This window comes from Hyperolius riggenbachi, chromosome 10 (assembly GCF_040937935.1).
Source record: "Hyperolius riggenbachi isolate aHypRig1 chromosome 10, aHypRig1.pri, whole genome shotgun sequence".
Taxonomy (NCBI): Eukaryota; Metazoa; Chordata; class Amphibia; order Anura; family Hyperoliidae; genus Hyperolius; species Hyperolius riggenbachi.
Window position 1 is genome coordinate 110,021,536 of NC_090655.1, and position 19,192 is coordinate 110,040,727.

At 43.7% G+C, this 19,192-nt stretch overlaps 1 protein-coding gene across 6 annotated transcripts in view; it reads left to right on the top strand.

Annotated features, from left to right (window-relative positions):
* The window catches only part of SH3PXD2A (SH3 and PX domains 2A), a 455,860-nt gene that overhangs the window by 212,193 nt on the left and 224,475 nt on the right, over positions 1 to 19,192 (top strand). For 4 of the 6 annotated variants that reach the window (XM_068257340.1, XM_068257342.1, XM_068257341.1 and 1 more), the window contains 2 exons: positions 14,213 to 14,289; positions 16,561 to 16,652. In XM_068257340.1, coding sequence (XP_068113441.1) covers positions 14,213 to 14,289; positions 16,561 to 16,652 — 169 coding nt within the window. Of the gene's footprint in view, positions 1 to 10,503; positions 10,520 to 10,642; positions 10,710 to 14,212; positions 14,290 to 16,560; positions 16,653 to 19,192 lie in introns of those variants that run through there. The other 2 variants (XM_068257346.1, XM_068257344.1) reach the window with 2 other exon arrangements.

Sequence of the window (19,192 nt, forward strand, 5' to 3'; positions counted from 1 at the left end):
GCGTTGAGTTACCACAGGGCAATGCAACGACAATACAAGACAAGACAAATAAGACAAGACAAATAACATTTATCTCGCGCTTTTCTCCTGGCGGACTCAAAGCGCCAGAGCAGCAGCCACTAGGGCGCGCTCTATAGGCAGTAGCAGTGTTAGGGAGACTTGCCAAAGGTCTCCTACTGAATAGGTGCTGGCTTACTGAACAAGCAGAGCCGAGATTCGAACCCTGGTCTCCTGTGTCAGAGGCAGAGCCCTTAAAGGGACTCCGAGCTCAAGTAAAAAAAGAAAGTTGTACTCACCCGGGGCTTTTTCCAGCCCAGTGCTGGTCGGGAGGTCCCACAACGGCGTCCTGGCTCCTCTCCTAGTCCCCGCTCCGGAGTGGCTGACCGACCGCAGCCCGGGCGACACTCTGCTGAGTGTCGGGCTGTTCCTTCCGCGTATGACGCGGCTGACGTCACACGCCGGCCGCCTCGCGTCATCACGGCGGCCGGCGCGAAAGTACTGCGCATGCGCGTTTTAATCGCGCATGCGCAGTACTTTCACGCCGGCCGCCGTGATGACGCGAGGCGGCCGGCGTGTGACGTCAGCTGCGTTATACGCGGAAGGAACAGCCCGACACTCAGCAGAGTGTCGCCCGGGCTGCGGCCGGTCAGCCATTCCGGAGCGGGGACTAGGAGAGGAGCCAGGACGCCGTCGTGGGACCTCCCGACCAGCACTGGGCTGGAAAAAGCCCCGGGTGAGTACAACTTTCTTTTTTTACTTGAGCTCGGAGTCCCTTTAACCATTACACCACCCAGCCACCATACAAGGTAATGGGGCATAGCACAATTAATGCGTCATGCCAGATGTGCCTGATTGTCCGCTGAGCCGCCGCAAAGTCAACAGCGTGTTCAACTTCCGCGGAGATGCAATGGTGGTGGAAGTTATGTAAGTCAATCGGTGACGCAGGGATTTTAAATATGTTGCCGGCGGCAGTACGGCGCGCATGCGCGGAATGACGGAGATACGATGTAAAGACCCGGTAATCCCAGTGACCTACTTCCTGTCCATCAGGGAGTACGTCATGCAGCATATAACCGTCGCACACTCTGCCGCAAGGGTTATATAGATGACTTTTTTGCGTTGCGATGGTGCGGAGCATCATGCTGCAAACACAATGGCCAGGTGTAAAAACATCCTTAGGATGCAGTTACTGTAGCAACTTAGAAAGACCCCGGTATCAACTACTTTACAAAAAAGGCAGTAGCTAAATTAATCACCCCAGTGGCGTAACTAAGTAGCTTGGGGCCCCAGTGCAAGTTTTACATGGGGTCCCAAGCACTGTATTGATATGGAGCCCCAAAACCTATCAAGGACAGCTGCAGTGCCCATGAGGTGTAATCAGAATAAGGAAACAGTTTCTTAATGATTACCACTGTGCAATGCTCATATAGAGATGTTTATTACCAGCATAACACCAATGAAAAGCAAATAAGATGGATGAAGGAAGGCTCCTGGTGGCCCCCTCTAAACCAAGGGGCCCAGTGTGATCTCAACCACTGAATCCCCTCTTGCTATGCTACTGAATCAGCCAAAGTTTCTACTCTTTTGGATTGCAGTTGCTATGGGAACATGGAAAGGCCTCAGTATTGTGACAGGAAATTTGAGCGCATGAGGCAAGTGGACAAAAAAGGCGCCGCCATTCACTCCCATAATAAATATCATTTGATGGGCGGCGAATAGGAAAACAGGTCGCCCGGAGATTATTAACGTTTTCAAACTGTGCTCGTGATGATTTAAGTTTACAGAATGCGCCTGTAACGAATAATGTTTATAAAAATACTAAACATCTATCGTATTTAACTAAAACGTTATTTAAAATTGTATCCCTTACTGTACTCACAATATTATACAATTATAATGATTATACATATATTATCGTTTTTTAACAAACGTAATTATAAGTTTTACTTTTAAAACAGGTAAAATTATCATTTTCACAATTTGCGATTTCATACACATTATTAAATGTTTTATTCATTTGTAAAACATTATTGTAAACGAAACACAACACAATATTTTTATGTTACCGCTTATCGTTTACACCACGTGCCCTTTTTCCCCGATGCCATTTTTGCATGTATGCCTCAGTATCTATTACTTGACATAAGGGTGCAGTTGCCACAGTAATGGTACAGTCCCTTGTACACACATTTTACATCAGCAGGAGGATGTTGCTGTGGCAACATGGAAAGCCAGTGGCGTAGCTAAGGAGTTGTGGGCCCCAGTGCAAGTTTTCCATTGCCCCCCAGCACTCTATACATAACAATTGATACGGAACACCAAAACCTGCCAAGAACAAGCACAGTGTCAGAGGTGCAAGAAGGGGATGGGGAACAGTTTGATTACTGATGATGATTACTACTATTCAGAGCATCTATAGAAGTGATTATTACCGGCACAGGACCAATAATGAGCTAATACTGTGGCTGAAAGTGGACCCCCTGGGGACCCTCTGGCCCAAGGGCCCTGGTGCGGTCGCTACCTCTGCATCTCTTATTGCTATGCCACTGTGGAAAGGCCTAGATTTAAAAAACAAATGGACCCTTGATAGATAGGGATAGCCATTTATTATATAAACACTAAATACTACTAATAAATATCCTCCCTTGGAACCCCCTTATGGCTGATAATGTGAATATCTAGTGGAGATATGTGGAAACATAGTGTCATATTGTGTGTACTGCTGATACTTACAGTGTCCAGCCAGAGTCCAGATTCTGCCACAAATGATGAAAAACTGCCAGGCAAGGACTGGTGGCACTAGGCAGAGCCAAACGTAGCAGAGCAGTTGGAAAAACATGTTGTAGAAGTAAGATATAGCCAAATTCAGGGATCAGTTCAGGGAGAACACCAGGTATGCTGCTGCATCAAATGCTGCTAGGCCTGGAGTGACAGTTGAGGCGGCTCATGCAGCAGCTTGAGACTGTAACTGCCACTGCTGGAGGCTGGCTCATGCAGCAGTGTGAGACCATAACTGCCACTGCTAGAGGCTGGCTCAGGCAGCATCATGTGACCATAGCTAATGACAACAGATAGCACAGCAGTGATAATGATTAGAATGGTGCTTTTTATCTACTATAATGTGCAGAAAATAGAAGCAGTGAGTACAGTGCTCCTCAGAAGCGCCTCTTTGAGGCTATGTTCACAGTGGTCAGTTGCATAACTCACTCATTAAAATGTGTGTGAACTGCAATGAAGATTGGACATAGACTTTAATACAAAGCCTGCATGCAGCGAGTTAGTGATTCGTTACTGTGAACAGGCCCATAGAATTGTATGGGCAGTGAGTTAACATGCAAAATTATTCTGCATCGCAACTGACCACTGTGAACAGGGCCTCAGGCTTTATATACAGGTCTGTGTAAATATATGTGTTATTTAAAGCCCAGTTTCAGGATTTTTAAATAACATTTTTTTGTATATTCACAGTTTATATTTTCCTGTATGTGAAAACACATTAGCTCTGACAGCACATGTTAATCAATAGGCTAGTTCACATAAAACATTTTTTGTATGCATGTCAAAAAAAGCCTTAGTTAGGGCTGGGGCACACCGAGCGGGTTTTCAGGCGTTTTTGCATAGCATAATTCTACCATAGTCATAAGGTGGGTACACACATTAGATAAAAGTCTTTGGAAAATGAAAGATCACAGACCAATTTTACCCCCTTCCATGTAGTATAAGAGCTATACTCTACTCAGTCTATTCTATGGAGCTGAACTCCTCATCAGATAAAAATCTTTGCAAGATGCTGCACACAAAGGTGTGTACACAAAGAGTTGCACACAAAGATGCTGTACACATGCAACAGACCAGTATCTGCAAAAGATCAGTTCCAGCAAAAGATCCGTTCCTGCAAAATGCATTGATAGTCCATGATATCTGCAGATCTCATACACACCTTGTTTAACGGACAATCATCTGCATATCAGACAGTTATCTGCCGATCTGAAGATCCATCCTGGTGGATCTGATCTGCAGATGAATATTTGTTAAACAAGGTGTGTATGATAATCTGCAGATATCATAGACTATGAATGCATTTTGCAGGAACAGTTGAATGTGTGTACAGCATCTTTGTGTACATCATCCTGCAAAGATTTTTATCTGATGAGGAGTTTAGCTCCATAGAATAGACTGTGTAGGTATGGCTCTCATACTACATGGAAGGGGGTAAAATTGGTCTGTGATCTTTTATTTTCCAAAGACTTATCTGACGTGTGTACCCACCTTTAGTCTAATGCCCTTCCATATTATATTATGTATCTATATAGCGCTGACATTTTCCATAGAGCTATACGAGTACATAGTCAATTCCCTCATAGGAGTCAATGTAATCCCTACTATAGACTTATTAGACAGCTGTCACTTTTTTTTTTTTGGGTGGGGGGGTGGGGGTGTCTATGGATAATCAGCACCGGGTGTCAAATACCCTAGGTACGCCACTGCAAGCCTGCATGGGGCCCAAGTGGTTAGCAGTGGGAGGGGGGACTGTAGGCTGTCCATTTTCTTATTTATTGACAAATATGTTGAAATCTGGCATTTAAGGGGTTTATACATCACTTTTTCATGCCAAACTTTAAAAAAATTTTTTTTAAAACTACAAAGGGCCTTTTTCCACTACAAAGCTGAATCGCAAAATCGCGAATCGCTAGTGATTTTTAAATCGCTAGGGTTGCTACTTTATCATAGAAATCATGAGAAGTATTTTCCACTATAGTGATTCGATTTCTAAATCGCAAATCGCGATAACTTTCTGGACCGATTTTCAGAGGGATAGTGCAATGCAAATGAAAATCGCAATCGCATAACAAAATTAATGAAAAATCGCAATCGCTGGCGATTGTTATTTGTGATTGCGATTGCTAGTGGAAAAGGGCCCAAAGTGTTTTTTTCTTTGCCATAAATAGTGAATTTGTGTCGGGGGCTTCACAATTAACGTGGACTGTCAGCACCATAGACTTCAATGCAAAATTCTAAATGTAACTCTTGAAGGATACTAGAGCTGAATGAAAAAGTAAAAACGTCCTCCGTTCCCCTCCATTATTGCGCAAACACCGCCACCCCCACCCCGGAACCAGGTCAAGCATTAGTGCGCAGGCGCTGACCCAGCTACCTTCTGGGCATGCGCACAGCACTCCCGGCTGTGGGTGCATGATTAATGATGCTTGCTTTCTGATTCCTTATGGTGGCCACTAATGATCCAATTTTTTTTCATCCAAATCTATGTAGTATAAGGGTAAATTAAGTGAATTTACTGAATGGATACTTCAGGCAGTTACCTTATATTACATAGAAATGGTAAGATTGGATGAAAAAGATTGGATCATTAGTGGCCACCATTAGAGTACGTAAGGCTTGGGACGAGTGTAATATGCGGGTCCTAGAGCCATAAGTATAGGCCATCTACCATACCACCATGCTCACGGGCTTGTCCACTTCTAATGCAGTACACCTTATTATTGTTTAAGAACAATTATGTTTGTTTAAAGGCCATTAAAGGGACACTTAAGCCAGTAAAAAAAAAAAAATGAGTTTTACTCACCTGGGGCTTCTACCAGCCCCCTGCAGCAGTCCTGTGCCCTCGCAGCCACTCACTGATCCTCTGGTCCCCCGCTGCCAGCTAGTTTCGTTTTTGCCGACAGGCCCGTCAGGACTGGCCAAGTGTAGCCTTTTCCGCATTCCCGACTGTAATTGGCGCTACTGAGGGCTGCAACGCGTACAAAAATATGTGTTGCCGCATTACGAGCGCATAGATGCGGCAACGCATATTTTTGTACGCGTTGCGGCCTGCAATAGCGCTAATTGCAGTGCAGTCGGGAATGCGGAGAAAGCTACGCGTGGCCAGTCCTGTCGGCAAAAACGAAACTTGCTGGCAGCGGGGGGCCAGAGGATTAGTGAGTGGCTGCGAGGGCACAGGACTGCTGCAGGGGGCTGGTAGAAGCCCCAGGTGAGTAAAACGCATTTTTTTTTCTGACTTAAGGTTCACTTTAAGCTAACCAAAAACTGGAGATGGTTACTAAGCTGGCTGGGGAGCTAGGGATAGGTACTAGGCTAGCTGGGGCATTACGGATGTGTACCAGGCTGGCTGGGGAGCTAAGGATAGGTAGAGGCTGGCTGGGGAGCTTGGGATAAATACAGGCTGGCTGGGGAGCTTGGGGTGTGTACCAGACTGGCTGGGGATGGGTGCTAGGCTGAATGGGGGAGAAGGGAGCTCCCCATGCATTTTCTGCACCACCACCAGGGGACAGGGTGATATGTGTTGTGTCTGTTGGCCTGAATTTGCTGGCTGACTTCTGATTCTGTTGGTGGTATTGTAGAGTCTTTACCTGTATAGCAAATTCCAAAATATGATGCTACTGAGTCCTGTGAGAGGTTGATTATTGCAGACTCGCAGTGGTCGGTGCTGGGTCAGTGGTATTTTGCACGCCCATGGCCCGGGAGTGCGATACGTATGATGTAAATAATGATGTCAATGAACAGGGTGCTCTCGTCCATGGGCATGCAATCAAGGACGCGTGCGCCGCTGGGTTAGCACCTGAGCATGAGCCGACCAGGAAGAGCGGGGCTCTCAGTGCGAGCGCAGTGGCCATGATTGCGGGGCCCCCTTCAGGTGCCCCACTTGCCCCCGTTAAGGCCGCCTCTGGTTAGTACTGTACTTCCACCTGATATTGAGGTAGGAAAAAATAGACAAAGTGAGGTATGTGCATCCCCAGCATATACCTTCAGATGTTCATGATTCCTTCGTGCGACAGAGACAGTGCAGTACGCCTATAAAAATTTAAGGGGTAAAATAGGTTGCGAGAAATTTTGCTTCCTGCTTTGTGAAGAACCAGTGACACAGATTGCAGAGATCTGAATTCTGGGAAGTCTTTTACTCCAAAGATTCCAACGTGGCTTCCAGCAAATCCAGTGTTTCTCAACATTATTTCAACAGGTACCCCTTTATAATAGATGATGTTTTCAGAGAACCCGCTACTGTGAATAACATCATCTTAAGTACCCCATTATACATATATATTTGTTAGGTCTACTCTACAGTTGTTTATAGATGCTTTTCAATTATTCCTTTATGTTTTTAATGAACTAAAATACTTATTCAGTCTTATTTCTGTAGGATTTATCATTTTTTTTAAACCCCAAACTCATTATGATACATTGACTACAATAAGTTCAAGTACCCCCTGAACCCCCCCTGAAATCCTCAGGGGTCGGTGTACCATGTGTTGAGATCCTAATAACTAGACAGTTACAGCAGATGCAGGTTTAAGCTGAAAGATGTTTGACAAATTCAGATACGAAAGGGCTTGTGTGGTCAGGGCCTCTCACCTTGTATTGCTGGGTCCCCGGTTCATAATTGGGCCAGGTCACCATCGCCAAAGAGTTTGTATATACTCCAGGTACTCCGGTTTCCTCTCAAACCCCAAAAAACATACAGATAAGTTGCTTCCACCAAAAATTTTTTGAGTACCATGGACATATGACAATGATAAACAAGGCAAATAACATTTATATTGTGCTTTTCTCCTGGAGAACTCAAAGCGCCAGAGCTGCAGCCACTGGGGCACTCTATAGGCTGTAGCATTGTTAGTGAGTCTTGCCCAAGGTTTCCTACTGAATAGGTGCTGGCTTACTAACAACGAGATAAAAAACAAGGAACACCAAGAGCCCCAATAGTGTAATATGTACTGATAAATGGTTACTAGATGGAGTAAATATTAATACTCACAAACCAGGGTTACCATTAGGCAACCACTGTAAAGGCAGGTGGGGAGATTTTCCTGACCCCACTCAGGAATAAGAAGTCGCCCTCTGTAGATGAGAAAAAAGGGGGTTCAACCCTCCACCCAGGGTGGACTCAATATTATGCAGGAGAACAGAGGCGCCAAAAGGATAAAAGGAACCTAAATGAGCTTAAAAACCAAATTCTTGGTAAATAGAGGAGGTAGTGATGGACTTACCTTCTCCAAGTAGACACACAACGGCTGTAGTAAAGACAATATATTTTATTTATGAACAAATATGCAACGCGTTTCGCAGGTTTGAGCCCACTTCATCAGGCAATAACAACGGAGCAATAGCATATGTGGTCAGTAGAAGAGCCAGGCACCTCTGGCTTACTAACAAGGAAGAGATTGGAACCATGGTCTACTGTATCAGAGGCAGACCCCTTAACCAGTACACTATCCAGCCACAGTTAAGTAGGGGTTAGATTGTGAGCCCCTCTAGGGACATTCAGTGACATAACTACCATTTATATTGAAAAGCGCTGTGGAAGAGGTCTGCACAATATAAATACAAAATAATTAAAATGTATTCTGTACATGTTTGTATCATTTAAAGCTTGTAAGATGTAAGAGTCCAGCTAGTGAGATCTCCTCAGTATGTGAACTGTTTGGCATCATGAGCGGTCTCATGCTGGTGCCTGATTTCAGTAGACTTCTGTGCCTGCCAGTTGGATGGATAGTTACTTGAAGTACACAATGGACAGCAGTGTTGTCACAGACTGGACTTGTTGGATGTTGATGCGCAGCATATTTCATAGTATAGTGGTGGCGGTACCAGATTTTCAAAGTTAACACGCGCTCTCCACATTCCCTTGGCGCTCTGTGATAAGAACAGCGTGACACTTTTTTAATGTTTAAATGGAATCTTTGTGCTGTATGTTTTCTGCTCAGCGGGTGGAAATTATAACTGTGATGTGTGCAGTTTATTTATTTTATTATGTTTTTCCTGTTCGCAAGCAAATTAGGCCTGGCTACAGTATTCTGGTCAGCTATGTTTACTTGTATTTTAAGTTCAGAAAGAATACGGCAATTCTATTGAATAAGTGCTGTACTTCAGATAGAATTAGATTGGATATTTGATCCTAAACTGTCAATTTGATTTGATATTTGTTCCCCAATAAAGTCCCAATTCAGACACATTTGTTCTATGCTTTTAGTAAAGCATTTTAAACTGATTAGGCATGACAAGTTGTGTTAGAAAGTTTTACAAAATTAAAAATGGTAAAAAAAACTGCTGCACCAAATCGTAGACCCTCAACTACTAACAGTTGCATGCTCACTCCTTATCAGTATCAGCCTCTTCCAGTTTAGTCACATGAACATGTAGAGAGTAAAGCCGGCCATACACCAACTGATTACCCGCCGATCGACAGCAGATTCGATCACTGGGATGTCCCGAAATAGATCAATCCCATCGATCGCTCCGTGCAGGAAATTACCGTCGATCGCCCGTGGGTAGGGAGCGCGTCGCTAGCGGCGTACGATCGACACAGGTATACATTACCTGAAGCTGGCTCCCGGCATCTTCTCCGCATCACCTCCCGGCTCCCGGCTGGCATCTTCTCCGCATCACGGCAGGCATCCGGCGGCTTCCATGTATAACTTCCTGTGTCACTGCAGTGACAGCGGAAGTACAAATAGAGGGCGTTATACGCGGATGTCGTGATGCGGAAAGTGATGGGAGAAGATGCCAGCCGGGAGCCGATGCGGAGAAGATGCCCGGGTCCAGGCTTTAGGTAAAGTATGTGGGGAGTGGGGGGGGGGGGGGGGGGTTGGATTAGAACAGAGAGCAATCTATTTGTTGGTCGAATCTGATGGCAAATCGACCAGTGTATGGCTACCTTTAAGATCCAGATTTTATCTGTCAAAATGACTGTCATTGTGCACCTATCTTATAAAGAAAAAGCAATAAACGATGATTACGCATGCACTGTGAGCATGGGTGCCTTGATCACAAAGATGCCGGGAATGTGGGCAGTGCGGCAGCAGAAAGCGAACTGGGCAATGTGCAGGAGAAGAATATCTGAGTCATAGGCCACCGACCATTGGTGGTCAAGGCCTATTGTAGGGAAACAGAGGCAGTGATCCAAGTGTGGAGACATTCATTTAAGTATATATTGAGTTCATTTGTAGCATAAATTTCAATTCCGATATCCTTTAATGAAAAAAAAATCTATATTACAATTCCCAATCAACAAAGACAACTGTCTTTAGGTTTTTTCTTTAAACAAGACACATAATATTTATATTGCACTTTTCTCATTGTCGACTCAAAAGCTCTTCAGGGCTTCAGCCACTTAGGGCGACTAGGTCCCTTGCCTAAAGACTCCTTACTGTTTTACATGTTAGTTTGAGCTGGAATTTGAACTCTGGTCAAAGGCTAAAATCGCACATGAGAAGCAATAGCCTTACTAGTACACTAACCAGATGACCCTGGAACTGCACTTTAAACTTGCTATACCTACAGACCTTCTCAGCCAGCACATAGTACAGAGGCAAGGCTAAAGCCCTGTGCACATGCTAAAACGCATAAACCCAGCAGAGGTGGACAGTCATAGCCATTTCTGCTGAGAATCTAATGTGTGAGTGACTAGGATGTTGTTCCCCTCTTTACCCTGCCTACCACAAGCCACTCCTATATACTCTGCACCTCTGTCCCTCCTCCAGTCTCCATAGCAACAGTACATGCAGTGGTGAATGATAATTTAGATCTTGGGAAAGCTATAGATGTAGTAGTATACTTGGACTTTGCAAAGCCTTTTGACACTGTTCCCAACAACAGCCTAGCGCAGAAGCTGAGGATACAGGACTTTAAACGTGCAATGTCATTCACACATCCCTGCTACAGTCTTATCTGTAGAAATAAGATTTCTGCTTATTTAGGTCAACTTTCCTTTGCAGCTCCCACCTGTAGTATTTCAGCTACTGTTTCAGTCCTGGAACCAGACTACATAGTGATAGATTAAATTGTTGTTAATATATTTACCATACATTGTAGGCGTTTTGTTTTTCATATTTCCATTTCAGTTACTCTAATATAGATTCCAAATGCTGGGGACAGATTAATGTGGGGAAAACAGATTAAGTTAGGGAAAATATGCATGGTAGTGAGACACGCCAATGCAATTTTTTAAGGGACGAGAGGTAATGTTATCTAAAAGGAAAAGTTCACTTCTAGTGCACACTACATTTTGCTGCACAGAATAAATGATGATCATTTTAGATGTCAATGATAGATGTATGCCCTGTTGAGGAGCCTGTTGTGTTCTATGGAGAGGGGAAGGCAAAGCGTGATGCTAAGTAACCCACTGTGCCAATGTCTATTGAAGTTTCTGCAGAAATAATAGTAGTCATGTGTGATCCAACATGCTGAATAACCAACAACCCCATCACCAACATTATGGTACACCTGTGCGCACACTAGATTTTTGCCTCAGCGATTATAAATCATCATTTTGGCCTAGGAAAAATAGTTTGCATGCAAGGCTTTATGTAAATCTTATACAAATCTTTTGAGGCATTATGCCCAGTCGGTATCGGGACCAGATCCCTCAGGCATCACTGCAGGGCCATAACTGTACAGGTTTTGTCACTAGCCTGAAGGCTTGTAACGTCTTCGGTTACTATGTAGGGACACGGATGGCCAACAGAGAGGTGCGGGGGTGAATGGTGAGAACAATGAGCTCAGCTGAATCAATCCACTAGACTGATCGCTGGCTGAGGTGTTGGGGAGCACTGGGGGCCGCTGCCTGTACATGTGCTAGATTCTCAGCAGAGGTGTTCTTTATCAGGCATCAGGCCTCGGCCAAGTTTTAGCTTGCTTGTGCACGAGGCTTTAGCTGGGGAAGGAATCTGAAGGTTGTAGGACTTGAGACAAAAAACGGAAGAGATGACAAAAAGAAAATTTTTCAGAATTAAAGAACAGTATTAAAGTACTTCTGAATCAGTGACAAACCTATTAAATGAGTGTTTTAGCAGTGCTCACGTGGTCGGACCTGGGCCTACATGGTTCTGAAATACACTTCTCCTCTAGGGGGAGCTTCCTTTGATTGGAGAATATTTGGGGGGAGAAGCTGAGGACAATGAGCAGTGCCAGCACATTCAGGGAAGGGTAAATCTAGCCCACCATGACCTTCATGCATTTTTTTCTGTCCCCGATTCAGGGGCACGTAAATAAAAATAATGTTGCATTTGAACTTTATTTCTGTATAGATTATAGTAGTTGTCTTTCAGTATTGGTGGAAGGGAGGCCAGAGCTACCACAGGACAGCAGCAGCAGTAGTGCCTAGGCAGACAATAAACAATGCGCAGAGAATAAAGATCGGGACACCTAGAGCCAAATATAGTGCAGGTAGTCCCCGGTTAACAAACGAGATAGGGACTGTAGGTTGGTTCTTAACCTGAGTCTGTTCTTAAGTTGGAACATTGTGCCATCTCTGTCCCCTGTACCTCCTCTGTGCCCCCCTGTGCTTCCAGTGTCCCCATCTGTGTCACCTCTGCCCTCTGTACCTGTTTATACAAGTTTAAAAGCCATTTTTTCTTAGGTTTTTTTTTAAATCGATTTTCTCAAAAACTACAAGTCCAATTTGAATTTTTTTTGGCTTGTTCCCATGGAAACAGAGAATCCATGCCGTTCGTATCGGCGGGTCGTTCGTAAGTCGGGCGTTTGTAATGCTGGGAATACACGGTTCGTTTTTGCCTTCGTTTAAACCTTCGTTTCGATTGTGCCTTTTGTCCTTTTCGATCCCGAAATAATCGATCATACGGTTAATATCACCAGCCACGGTTTCGTTTTTTTTTTCGATTCTGATGGTTTCGTTTTCCCAATGATCGAAGGCTGCAAAGAAACGAAACGAAAATCCCTTTTTACAGGGACGGACTAGCATAAACGAATATATAATCGATCTGAACAGCCATCAAGCCTACCAATGGCTCGATTAGATGGATAAAGAGAGATAATATCAAACATGTTCGATCACTAGTCGTTCGTTTTTGGGGTCTATTAATCGAAACTATAATGAGATTATGACTATTTTCACATACGTTTTCAACACTCGATTCGTTTACCGAACGAATCGAAGGTTTAAACGAAGGCAAAAACGAACCGTGTATTCCCAGCATTAGTCTACCTGTACTGGTAACATGGGATGAAGTTGATAGAGTAAATACAAATATACTCACAAAGCAGGGTTACTTCAAAGGCAACCATTGAACAGCAGGTGGGGAGATTAGACCTTACCCCACTCAGGATTAAGAAGTTGCTCTCCGTAGATTAGGAAAAAAGGGGATGACACCCCTCCACTAAGGATGGACTTAGAACATTGTAACAGGGATACAGAGGCGCCAGAAGAATAAAAATGTCTAAAAAGTTTAAAATTTGTGGAGGCACTGGTGGACTTACCTCCTCCAAACAGACACAAGATATGCCAACAAAGTTTATAAGAATACATTTATTTAGATACTCTAGGGAAAAATGCTACGCGTTTCGCAGGTATGACCTGCTTCATCAGGCAATAGGTAAGAGTAGGTACAGTGCAGGTCTGTAGCTGGGCGAAGCGCCTCACAGAGGCGTAAAAACGCACATTGTTCCGCGATTGTGCTCTGGGAAGCCTTATGTGCGTTTTTGCATTGCGGAAAACACATGCAATTTTAAACAAGTGTGTCCCCTGTCTTATAGATTCAATTTTGATTCATTTTGGGCAGTTTATCTTTAGAAAGTCTGATTGGACATGTTTGGAAATCTCTGTTTGAGGTGGGCAGGGCAGGAACTTGGGGAGCGATGGCTTTATAGCGTCACAATGCATCGAGCATTTACTACATTTGTGGTTCAGTTAATGCTCAATAGATTTCTTCTGAATTGAGTTTGCCATGTAGGAATTGATCACTATCCTATCAAGTGAAAATCAAAAAGGGATCAATCGTCTTGGTGTATTGTGCCGCAATAGACCATAGACCCCCTGTATGTAGGTGCGTAACTAGAGGGAAGAAGTTCCTGTGACTGCAGGGGGGCCAGAGCTGTAAGCCAACTACCACTTCACTCCCTCAGATAAAGGGGTCCAGCCTTCAGATCAGGAGTTTTATGGCTACACTTGATATGGGTGTGAAGATCATGATGGCCACACTTGTTTTAGGACCATCATAAGATGGGCCCCAGGCTGGGAGAGTCACAAGGGCTTGGCAAGTGAAAGGGTGTAAACATTGGGCCCCATCAGTCTTGCTTCAGGGGCCCCATGTTTTATAGTAACACCCCTGCCTGTATTGACACCTTTACACTGTATATTTTTCCTCTCTCTCTCTCACTTTCGTTTCCCTTGAAGATGATGTGTATCTTCTGTAGCGGTCTTCTGTAAACGCTCAGTAATGAATATATATGTTTTATGTTCTAGGTAAAATTCTGTTTCGAAGAAGTCACATACGGGATGTAGCGGTGAAAAGACTAAAACCCATTGATGAGTATTGCAGGGTAAGCATACAGTTATTAAATGAGATTCCCAGTGCGTTTATGTCATAGTCTGTTACACTCCCTTTCAGTGGAATCCTAATGAGTCACTTCATTAGCTCTGTGTGCACCTCCAGAGCAGCCATACAGGACCAGTAGCCTCATCACATTACACTTCTGTCTGTACTGCAAAGGACAATAACATGCAAGGGGCAGGAAGCCTCTGCGACTGAACCTTGTCTGTTCTTTCAATACCATGTGCAGACAAGATGTCAGTGCACAGATGTATGAACATGTATGGGCAGTTTCCCAGATTCTTCAGCCTCTGCTTCCTCTATATACCGTAGTCTAATTGTGTATGGCAAATAGACTGTTTTACAGATGGAAATAAATCAAATCCAAATTAAAGGTGTGTACCAGGCTTAATGTAAATCTGAGACAAGGATTTATTCTTACCTGGGGATTCCTCCAGCCCACTATAGTCCGTTACATCCCTCTGTGTTGGTCCAGTCTCCTCCATTAAGCCGCAGTAGAGTCTGTGATCCAATCGAGTTGCGGGTCACTGAACATTTGTGGTCCCAGCTGCGTGTGCCCCCTGATTGCGCATCTGTGGCGGGGAGTTTTCTGCACAAGTGTGGTACACTCGGTGGTACACTTGGCTGGGACCACAAATGTTCAGTGACCCGCAACTCGATTGGATCACAGCCCAACAGAAAGGCCAAAAGATTGGGAGGACAGCAAGGGGTACTGGAGGATGCCCCAGGTAAGTATTTGAAAGTCACAGGTATACTTTAGGGTATGTACACACATCCACTTTTAACTGGCCAATGATTGGCCAATTTTACCACTGCCATGTCGTATGAGGGCTTTTGAATACTGTAAACAGATTGTGTAAGTAAGTACACATACTATATGGAGTTGGTAAAATTGGGTAATCAAAATTAGATGTGTGAACCAGCCTTAAAGCGGATTTGTCAGCCATAAAATCAAATTCCATTTATCCGCTGCTCTGTGTTTATTGTGCAACCTGACCCTGCATTGCAAGCATTCAAATCTAATCAAACATGTTTCTGCTGTAATGAATCTTATCTCCATCATTCTGGCTCTATTTGGTACATTGCCAATGAGAAGGAAGCTTGTCATCACCCCTCCCACATTCCTGCTCCTCACTGATTGGCAGAGGGCAGTTCAGTGAGCATTTGAAATACGATCTATGGTGTGCTCACATGTGTTTACAAAGCAAGCTAGATTTGACAGTGCAATTTCTCAGGGGGAAAAAAAAGAGTAAGGGAAGAAATGGCATCAGAATTGGCTTCATTTAGAGGTAATAAAAATGGAAAATGCCGGGAAAAGTTTTCTCTTTATTTACTATATAAAATTCACTGAAATCAAAACATGGAAAGTACAATACATATGTTATGTAAGTAGAACAGGTATTTATCTACTTATATATGTATTGTTTGTTTTCCTGGGATAGTATGGCTATCCCTCCTGCTTTAACCACTTAGCAACTTCTGCCACGCTTTTCTACGTCCTTGTTTATAAACACCTGCAAGCACATGTAAACACTTGATTCTGTTTTCTATTTTTAGAAAAGAGTTAGTATAGCACCATCTTGTGGCCAAAAACTAAAACTACTTCTAAATACACCGTTATACACTTACCATAGAAAAATTAAATGCATTTTCATTATTTTTTTTTAACTCCTTCACCCCTAACCCAAAATAAAACATTATCACCATACATTGTACTAGGGCCACAATACATCTACAATAGCACATTTTATTTTTAAACTACAATGGCTGAAGGCCGAGAAATGGTGATTTTTTTTCTTCTTCCCTGTTGAATGCATATAAAATAATATAATTATTGGCATAAACTACTGCCCAAAGAAAGCCTAGTTTGTCCCATAAAAAATGATGTATAGATCATTTCAGTGTGATAATTAGCGATAGTTATTGCAAAATGAATGGGAAGAGCTTTTGAAGGGGAAAAACGTGGTAGAGAAGTGGTTAAGCCTTTGACAGCCAAGAGCTGCCAATCAGTTAGTTGGCTGCTGGTTAGTTACCCAGGAGCTTAGAGGCTTTCATTTGCTAAACTTGAATTCCCCCTTCAGGTCATGGAGAATGTCCTGACACAGGTCCTAGTGGAAGATTCAGCCTTATCTTTCAGTGTCTGATAAAATAATATAGGAAGCTTTTAGTTCCTTCAAGACAAAGCTCCACTATTGCTCCAGTTTTACATGTAAACCTCAGTTGCATTGGTTGCTCATGGCATGCTGTCTTTATTTTTCAGGCCTTGGTTAAGTTACCACCTAACATATCACAGTGTGACGAGGTCTTGAGGTTCTTTGAAGCTCGTCCTGAAGACCTGGACCCACCAAAGGAGTAAGTTACAGTGTTTTTCTTGTATATTTTACCCAATCTGCACATTTTTGGAAGTTTCCTGTAGTTAAACACACCCCCTCCTTTCCTAAACATTCCATTATATTACCAAATTTCTGAGGGAACAAAGGCAGCGAGCCGATATTTATCATGCCGAGGCTGTAATTTCTGCTGTAGATGATTGGTAACAGCGTACATACTGTATTATGGTTTATTATGCAGTGAGGTAGTCACTGTATCATGTTACTGATAATGCTGTGTGCAAAAAGCAGCTCTGCCCGGTCTGCTACAGTGAGAGAGGCAGCTGATTTGTTTCTGCATTATTTCTTAGATGTCTGAAATCTGGGTTTATTTAAAAGCTTTTGAGTGATTTCCGTTTGACGTACTTCAATGGTTTCTCATTGCCAGATGGCTGAGAGAGCACATGGCTGGATTCTGACTTCTCTCAGAGTTCTATTCTGCTGAGGCACATTAATGAACACCGCTGAAATTCAGTATCATCACAGTTTGGTCTCCATACAGCTTAAAGGGAACTGGAACTGTAACGATCGGTGTCAGCACGCAGAGAGAATCTGATTATTGGTGATCTGCAGTATCACCAAGAATACAGATCTATACCTGATTATGGATGATCTGCAGAATCACCAATAATACAGATATAGTGCTAACCTCTGGACACCTCGAGATATATATGGTGAGTGTTTGGTGTAACAGTATGTCTTTGAGCAACCCACCTGATGAACAGGTGACCCTAAGCAGTACAGAAGACACTGCTATGGGGAGTACAGAAACCTTCCAGCAGCCTGAGACTCTCCAAGGGGTGGAGTCAGGCTGAAGGTAGGAAGGACCAGAGAGTGAGTGACACCTGAAGGTGGATGTCACTGACTGATCTTGGAGACTATCTCTTAAGTGGAGAGAGATAGCTCTCGAGGTCGGGCAAGCCAGGTCGGCAACACACAGACAGATAAAGTATAAAGACAGAAGGCTGATTCGGTATCCAAGACAGGCAGGGTTTGGCAACGTGATATCAGATATGCGTGGTACCGAATCAGAAAGCAGAGGAATAGTCAGGAAAGCAACAGGTCATAACAAATATCAAACAATGCCTAGTCTTGGGTGTGAGGTCCGTGGTCTCTACACCCTGGAACTAGTCTGATGTATAACAGAGTGATAACACAAGTTCCCTAGTCTTAGGTGTGAGGTCCGTGGTCTCTACACCCTGGAACTAGTCTGAAGTATAACAGAATAATAACACAAGTTCCCTAGTCTTGGGTGTGAGGTCCGTGGTCTCTACACCCTGGAACTAGTCTGAAGTATAACAGAATAAAAACACAAGTAATCTGGCTCAGTGTGAATTCCCAGGTCCTCCTGGTTCAAACACACTGTTGGATCTGCCTAAGGTCTGAGTGCTTCTACGTAGTGATCGCAACGGCAGACAATTTGAGAGTGGCCAGCAGTAACCATATGTAGAGCAGTGCTCTCTGGCGCCACCCTAAAGTGATCAACCAATGGTTACCAGCTCTGAGGTCAGCTGGTCAGCTGATCCCCCCATCTTGACCATCATAAAAGTTCTGCCTTTCAGCGCGCGCGCGCGCGCACATTCCTAAACCTGTGTGAACTAACAGGCTCAGCCACACCAGCTGTACGTTGCTGAGTGCAAACCGCCGCGCTGGATGTGGAACCAGCCGCCTTGCTGTCAGTACACGCGGCGACTTTTCCATGTTCTCTCACAGGAACCGAGTAAAATTATTTAAAATAAGCACATGATATACCTGCAAATTAATATCACGTAACTTACCTTGCCGTCAGTTCCTCTCAGAAGCTTACTATTTTCTTCTAAGAATGAGTTTTTCCAATTCTGACTAGATCTAGTCAGAACTGGAAGCCCTTTCCACTATATCAGTTGCTGTCAGTTATAACTGAAAGGACAACTGATGTGCAAGGTAATGTCCATTTTTCCCTATGGCTCAAGTGGGCGATATTATAGGTTAACAAAGTGCTGACCTGGAAGCTGTTATGGGGCCGTCGCCATTCTTAAAATGTCGGACAGAAAATTCCATTGATCACAGTGGATAAACAGGACAAGAGGTAACAGAGATTGATGAGTAGACTATGCAGGAGGTAAGTGTGTATGTTTATTTTTCAGTTCAGGTTTGCTTTAACTTTCTGTTGGAATTCTACAGTGAGTAACTGTTTTGTAGGATGAGATGAGATAGGTGTGATATGCAGAGTTATGAGGTTTTTTTTTAAGATCCTGGACACATAACTGTTAAACTTGTGTCTGGAGGTCTTGTCCTGTGATTATGTATATCTTGCTGTCAGTAATGTTATCAGACACTAACCATACAATAGCTGCTGTCACCACAGAATGAAGGCAGGAAGCTTTCACAGTTTATCTTGTGCAAAAATAGGAAAGGCCAAATATGTTTTTTCCGTTGCTGAGCACTTTGGATGCACAACCGTATCCCTTGTATGTATTTTATCGGCAGGGCAAAGTGTGTGCAATGAGCTCAGGTCACAAGATTAGGACGGCTTCAGCGGTG